At 38.8% G+C, this 8,031-nt stretch overlaps 1 protein-coding gene across 1 annotated transcript in view; it reads right to left on the bottom strand.

Moving 5' to 3' along the window:
• Positions 1–2,667: 2,667 nt before the first annotated feature.
• The window catches only part of GLI3 (GLI family zinc finger 3), a 408,823-nt gene continuing 403,459 nt past the window's right edge, over positions 2,668–8,031 (bottom strand). The window contains exon 15 of the mRNA XM_078688198.1: positions 2,668–7,358. Within this exon, the coding sequence (XP_078544324.1) occupies positions 5,071–7,358 (2,288 nt within the window). The 3' untranslated portion in view covers positions 2,668–5,070. The remainder of the gene's footprint in view (positions 7,359–8,031) is intronic.

The following is an 8,031-nucleotide window of genomic DNA, read 5'->3' as shown; positions in this document are numbered from 1 at the left end:
CGTGTCTGTGTCCTTCGGTTCCTGCATGGGGTCAGGTGAGTACTCCCCGAAGTTGTCCGGTGCATCTACTGTGCATTGCTGCATGGTGGTGTGGGCCCAACGACACTCCCTTCGTGGCTGAAGTGTTGTTTTTTCTTTTTTTTACCGGAATGCCAAGCACACCTTGTAGGAAGTCTCCTTGTGTTCCAGTGACAAACAGAGATTGCACACTTTGTGTTGATCTTGCTGGGAGAAATTCACGTAGCACTTGAGGCAGAAGCTGATCGGTGTGTTTCCATCCCTCATGGGTGCTGGTATGGAGAGAGGAGGCGAAGAAGTTTTAAGGCAGGGCCCGGACCGGCACTTCAAAATGTCTAATAACAACAGCCGGTGTTGTTCGGTTGTGGAAGCTGTTCGGTTGGAAAGAAACAACGGGGCGCTGCAAAGGCCTCCGTGAGGAATTGAGCTTCGGTCCCAGAGCTACGATAATAATGTCTGAACCGACCCGATGGCAGAAAAAAAGCATCTAATAAAGGGGCCAAGGAACATGCACAATACACACCGGAAGAAAATTCACTATACCTCGTAACTCCTCAAAGAACAACAAATTGTAATTGTCCGAATCCAAAACTCGATTCCAGGATAATAAGCATATGTATGTATCTACAGCCAATACATGCTAGAAATACAAATCTTAATCTTAATTTGCACCTATTGTTGTGATTCCCATATTGCATTGCCCTTCTCGCCCCTTTCCACAATTTTGTTTTCCTCTGGCCATGGGATGTCCTCCCATCTGAAGAGATGTGAAGACTGTGAGGGTTTAGCGAATGCTGCTCCACTTCATTTCCTTGAAGCATTTTCCAGTCCGGACCCTCCTTCAACACCCAATCCATTAAAGAAAAAGAGAACAGAAGGAATTTTTGTCAAACTATGAACTGGGGCAGAAAAAAAGTAGGATAAATAATGCAGCATGTTCAGTTTGACCCAATTCCTGTTCCACAGCTCCTGGGCATTATGCTCTGGCCATTTACAGGGGAAACAGATGGACAACAAATGAGTATAGTTTCCACATAATTGAAACTTGCACAGTTGTGGGTATTTAATACACAATATTATTTTAATATGTAATTGTCACCCCAAAGATTTTAGTTGGCATTATCATACATTCTATTCAGATAATGCATGAGCAGAACACAAGAAGTCTTGACATGGCAAGTTGTGTCTTACAGTAGACTGCAAACTTTACAATGAACTGCTGTGCCATCTGGCTTCAATACACACGGAATAATGTGTTTTCATCTTAAGACTTAAGATGTAACTAGTTTGGTATGGTAATGTCATCGACTAAAAATCTGGTAGAATTTCAATATTATCAAGAAAACAAAAAAGATATTTGGTGTTGACAGATTCGCTGGACTAAGTGATGCCATAGTGTGAGTTCACAGAGAGAAGAGCTAGCTGAACTTTACATTGTGAAAACAATATATCTTACTGCAGGAGTGCTCTGTTTGATCTGACAATCCAGTTGCAGATTGTAAGTGAGTTCCTGAATGTACAAGGTAAGGTGCTGCATGGTCTGGGTTCTGTGAGTATGTGAGATTTAACCATGGTATATGGCCCAAAAAGTACAATGGTGTGGGCCTGCTCGAAGCAGCTTTCTCTGAAAAAGTGCTGTGGGCTCTGATTTGGAATATGAAGTGCATGTGTTTGGACCGTCCACAAAGTAAAATGTCAAGACACTTGCTTGATGTAAGAAGGTAAAAGCAAATTTTTTATAACAATAATCTTCCCAGTCTGATGTAAGTTACATTATTTAGGAATGATTTTTATTTTTACGTTTGTAAGTTACTGATGTATTGTTTGGATTATTTATTAGCATATTTTATGAAGCAGGGACATGTCTTCTAATGGTTCAAGATACTGTGACTGATTTTGAGTTTGGCAGATAGATTACACTCTCACAAATGTGAAGGACATCCTATGTGCCTTATTACAAGGATACAAGTTTATAATGCACTTGTAATAATGTGGACGGAATATCTATCACGGTTTTATGATGAAATAAATCATCGGCCACACTGTAAATCAGGCCCATTGTTTCTAATGTTAATATGTAGGCCATTTATTTTATTTCTTTATCTACTCTTTGTTAATTGTCTGAACACTGCTAGGCAACCTAAAACGTTATTTGTAGTTTAATGTAGTGCTCATCAGGATATAGTAATAAATTAACCTAATCACTTTTTTCGGTACTTTGCATACTTGCCTCAGTGGTCTTAGTTAACATTATTTTGCTCTGTATTCTCTTTTTTTGTAAAGTTGTCATCTCCACAAAAAAACTGTTAAACACTTTGATTGATTTAGGCCGTTGCTCGGGAAAATATTTTATAGTTATGAATTATTATAAATATCATACAGCAAGAGAAGCATACATTGACCTCCAAAGATTACTTTTTTTATAAAGGCCCAGGATAATTAGAATTGGGAGTTCCAAAATGCTGACAAGTTTATAGTCAATAGAATGTAATGTTCAAACAGAGACCTTACCATTTAATGCACAGAGATAACAATGGTGTGAAAGGGATTTTACATCACAGGCCTTTTTCCAGGATGTAGTAATTATAAAACGTATCTAAAACAGTGCTATGAATTACAAGAGCTAAATTATGAAACTATTGGTGGTTCAATCTTCAAGAAGCATAAAGAAATGTAGAACAGAAAACATATTCAAGTACAAAGTTGTTTTTTTTATTTGTCACTGTAAGAAACTTTTTTTCTTTGTTATAAAAGAGCTAAGCCGTTCCAAAAGCCAGAGCACAATTCATATGTACACAGTGCTAAAAAGCCTTCAGATTAGTCTAAGGCTTGAAACATCAGATCGTAACTGCAGGTGTATCAAACAGACACTAGTCCAGGTACATTTTAAGCCTATCTCTACCAGACATAAATGTATTTACGCATTAAAAAAACAGGATTACAACAGTTTATAAAAAAAAACTTTTTATAAAAGTGAAAAAAACAATGATAATCGGTCTTTTATTATACACGTCGGAAGGATATGCCACAATACTTTTTCAAAGGAAGATATTCTACACTCATGAGGACATTAATACATGAAATAAAAGGCTTGCAAAATACTTCTGGACAACAGAGGTGCGCTGTGTGCATAATGATTTTTTCTTAAAAAGCACAGAGCAATGACTAACATTTGGCAAAATTCTTGGTCCCTCTTTAACAGAATCAACACAAAATAAGGCACATACTTACAATTTCTGAATCTGCTGATGAAGTTGTATTTGTAAAAGACAAACACATTTTAATACACGGGTGCCTGACCTTAAAATGAATGCCTACATAAAGCAAGAACGGGAAAGTACAAATCATGCAATCTGACTGCTTGAACACTTTCATCATGCGTACCTGTTTATGACATTCTTTGGTGGATAAGGAATGTCAAAATAATCTGAATCATGTGTATCAAACATACAGAGGATGGATTTTAAAAACATTTTTCCTGTTAACAGTACCTATTGTAAAATACTCTGAGATTTACAAGCGCCATACAATCAACAATCTTTGCTTTTATTTCTTTAGATTTACTATAGAAAATTGCATTTGATGTTGGGTGTATCTGCTAAAAAACACTGAAAAAATGCACTTTCTCTACAGTCTTTAAAAAGTATCTACTCAAGTGCAGAACCTGTGAGCGACAAAAACCTTTACAGCACTTACATGTTCGGAAAATGTTCTGTTACAACCACAAAGATAGTACAAAGATAGTACAATGTGTGGTTACAGCACTATTGTCCAAACACAAGACACGTTGAGCAGCTAATGTGCACCATCAAGTACCATATATGCACCAAATTTGCTTGCACCAAACGCAGCCAATATAAAAAACAGCTCTGAAATCTAAGGAAAGCTAAACTTCCTTGAAAACGTTTAATGCTTTTCCTAAGCTGCAGCCACATAGGGGCCAACTGAATTCAAGCCCTCTGAAAAACTATTGTGTAAGCAAAGGGATATAAAAAAAATAATGCATTTACATCTAAATGATTGCTCCTTGGTTGTTGAATATGGCTTAAAGATGAAACAAATATACCCTCATTACAGGCCTGTGCCTTTCATAAATTCAAACACATGTTTAAAGCAGCACATTCTCTGGGGAAAATGTGTCAAATATGCTATATCATTTTACAGTAAAATATAATCTGAATGTAATGTATCACACTCATTCCAAGCTCATCAGATGTGTAGTAAATATAGGTTTGTGGAGTAAGACTCCTCAACTTGTTTTACAACTTGGCTCGTCCAGTGGAATACCCTCATGAGTACCTACATGCACGCACACACACACACACCCCATACCACTGCCTCCCACACACATCCATGTACACTGCAATATAACAACAGATATTTGTGGTGAAAAACGTTTTCTTGATTCAAATAATTATGTTTTTAGCATGGTCTTGGTAACTAAATTGTAATGCCAAAAATGACTTCGGAGTGCTTATGATGTCGCCTTGAGTTCAGCCTTTCATTTAACCATGGGGAAGCAAAAATGAACATCATGTTTTTTTGTGTTTTATATTATTTTGAAATTGTGCTCGGTAAATGAAGCGTGAAAAAATTCAGCAAAATCCAGCTGCAACAGTAGTTGTCCAAATCCTTACAATTCATCACTGATTAAAGTTTCAAATACATACAATGTAAGTTGGGCTTGTATAAAAAATAATATATTCATCTTGACAATTGTACAAAGTGTTTAGCGCAACAGAAAATCACCAGTCATTTCTATCCTTTTTGTTCACATGCATGTCAGATTTTTACATTGTTCTACAATAAAAAAGAAAGCATACCGACTTTCAAACGGGGTGGAGAATAGGAGGTAACAATACTGATCCAAACAACTGAAATGGAAGACAGTTTCTCCCTAGAACACTTTAGGGTTTTCAGAGTCATTATTCCATAAAAGGAACATACATGTAGTACATCCTATGCGGATGGGACGAGAATGCTAAAATACATATTTAACTAAAAAATACCAGTCTTTGTATCTCTTATTTTCTAGTCATTCTTTGCAGTTGCCTATTGCATAACAGCAAGAAACTTGCTTTCTTCTGCAAGAGAGGTCAATAAAGAACTCATGTCCCCAATCGCCATGTTGGTTGTGCTGACCGGCATAATTGGGAATGTAAGAGACGCTCGTGGAGTAGTGAGGCGTGAAGAGTTGCGTGAGAGATTCAGGATAATACTCGGGCTCAGGGCTCCAGAGATTAAGCTGGCATTGTCCCCATCATCTAAGATTGAGTCAAAATCAATCTGAACCCCTAACAGACTGTTGCTGTCAATATTATCAACTGTGCTTGTCACTTGGTTGGCCCCCGGGGATAGAAGCTCAGATGAATTGGCAGTTTCCTGTAGGAGGCAGCTGGATTCTGTAGCAGGGACAGAACTGATTTTCACGACTTGCTCATTAGGTCCTAATGTTTGGTCATACAACTGACCAGAGTAATTTGACATGTTAGCACAGGATTGTTGAAATTCACTTTGCGTCTCCATTTTAACACTGTTTATCCTGCATGCCTGGCTTGCATCATTGATATGTTCTTGCAATGGCAGGATGTGATGCCTGTGCAGGCTTTGTCGTCTGTTTCCCCCGTAGTTGATATTACCAAAGGGCTGGTAACCTTTTGTGACCATCATATTTGATTGATTTCCATTGTTATTGGGAGAAGCTTGTTGCTCTTCGTAGGAAGTGGCATGTGGCACAAGGTTAACCTGCCCAGATATAATTTGATTGGATCGGCCAGCTTCATAAGCATGCGCGCTTTCATTCCCTTGGTGGTTTGCAAGGTGCTCGCTCAGAAAATAATCATTTTCAATTGCATTTCTGCTCCGCAGACCATTAATGATATCTGTCGATTGTGAACCGACAATTAAGGATGTTGAGAATGGTGCCTGTCCCACATTCATCTGCAAGCTATTGTTTTTTGGCTTCAGCCTTTGTGCACCTACATCACAGGTGCTAACCATAATTTCCTGCCTGTTCATGGTTTCACCATACTGGTGTGCTCTGTTTTGCTGCATACTGCTAAAAGAGTTTCCAGAATTGTTCATTGTCAAACCGTAAGAGCTATTTTCAATGTTATGGAAACACGCATGCGCAATTCCATTTCTTGACTGATTTTGCTGCTGAATAATCATGTTGTTAAACAGCCCAAATGCGCGATTTTGCTGTACCATAGAACGCTGCTCATATTTTCCTTTTACGGGAGGCTTTTCTGCACTTCCTGAGCTGACCTCATTCCATTGAATTGGCAAATCATTTTTGTCTGCATCAGAGTTGAGGTGATCGGAGTTGTGGTAACGCTGACTTCCTTGATTGTTTGTTGCATGTCCCTGCTCAAAGCTGTTGCTGCTGTTCCCCATGGCTGTGCTCTGTTGCTCTTTGTTTATTGAGGCGTTGCTCTGGAAGTGCTCGTGGGGACTAAGGTTCTGAGAGTTCAGATACTGAACAACATCATCTGGAAGGAAGTCCTCATCATCTAAATTCCCATCAGCCTCCATGATCATTGCCTCTAGGGCCACATTCTCACTGATACTTGGCGGACAGGGAGAGTAATTATTGCGCATTAACCCACTCTCAGAGCGTGTATAGTTCTGCAGACTTAAATTACGCCTTTCTGAGGATGGAGGAAAAGCAGGAGGATTGACATTGTTCAGGCTGTTGAAACGCTGTACTCCAGCAGAGGAAAGGTTATTGGAAACCATTCTTACTGGATCACTGGCTCTTCGTGTCGCATTCCCTTGCATCTCTTGAGGTAAAATATGCCTTCTTCCAAAACTGTTTGCCCCACCATCACTAGACCTTCTTGGAATATTCCCTGAAGAAAGTGTTAACCCTGTATCTCTGTTGTCACCTAAAAGTGCCATTCGTGTTTTCAGGCTCATTCTCTCCATGTTAGGCAGTGGTGTTGGCGGTGGGCCCCCAGTCGCTGCAGCATACTTAGCTTTCAGTCGGTACTGCTGAGCTGGTGTAAGGCTCAGGAAACTTGGTAGACCATCATACTGACTTGTGTCACTCGATCTTCTGGAGGCATCCGTGGAGATTGGGTCATAGGAATCTGTAACACTCAAATTGTGGTGCCTTCCCTCTACCTGAGAAGCATCACTTGACCGCCGGCTTGAAAAACATGGTGAAATACCAGAGGACCTCCGACTACTCAAGTATGCTGAACTGATGGTGCTCGTGTTGCTGTCCCGCCTGTTGTTCAGCATGTTTAACACTGTGATGTCAGTGCTGGAAAAGTCATTTTTGCTTGGAAGAATAGTCATGGATCCTACTGAACTGCAGTTGTTGCTTGACTGGAAACCTAAAGCAAAACACAAACACGGTCAGTTAGCCTACTTTACATATTTGCCACAGTTTATAAAAATAATATGTACATTCCAAAAAGAACTCCCATGAATGTTTTGGGTTAAACTCTAGTAAATATTTTTCAAGCTCAATTCAATAAATGTATTGTGCTTTGGCGATAAGGTTTCAAAGTATATATTTAAACATATGGATTAAAGGCTAACCGTGTCTCGTGGTCCAGTACTGTCATTGAGTGAATAATGCAACATTATATATCTTGAAATCAAATGATGTGTAAATGTCAACAGATCCCAGTGGTAACATGTAGATCCATAACACACATTTCCTTTATAATATCTAGTAATATTTGCAAGAAATAAACAGTCTTTCATTGGCTGTAATTTTATAAGTCATGGGGAAAACCACATACCAATGAAGTTGTTGATTTTGAAACATTGTTCGATTATACAAACAAGCGTTTCCATATTACACAAGAAGCACTGTAGCATTGTAGTTCATGATGTTTGCAGAAACACTGTATAATTTCTTGTATTTTTGTGTATAAAAGATGTAAGAGCAAATATCTTTTTGGTCACAAGGGTGAAAGATTTATTGAGTTACACTTCCATGATCTTTATTTGCCCCAAATTCCAAACTCCCTCTTCAGGTGAATTTCACGACTAGTGGCA

This window comes from Lissotriton helveticus, chromosome 4_1 (genome assembly GCF_964261635.1).
Source record: "Lissotriton helveticus chromosome 4_1, aLisHel1.1, whole genome shotgun sequence".
NCBI lineage: Eukaryota > Metazoa > Chordata > Amphibia > Caudata > Salamandridae > Lissotriton > Lissotriton helveticus.
The sequence above is the reverse complement of the archived record's forward strand: the minus strand, read 5'-3'. Positions and strand labels throughout refer to the sequence as shown.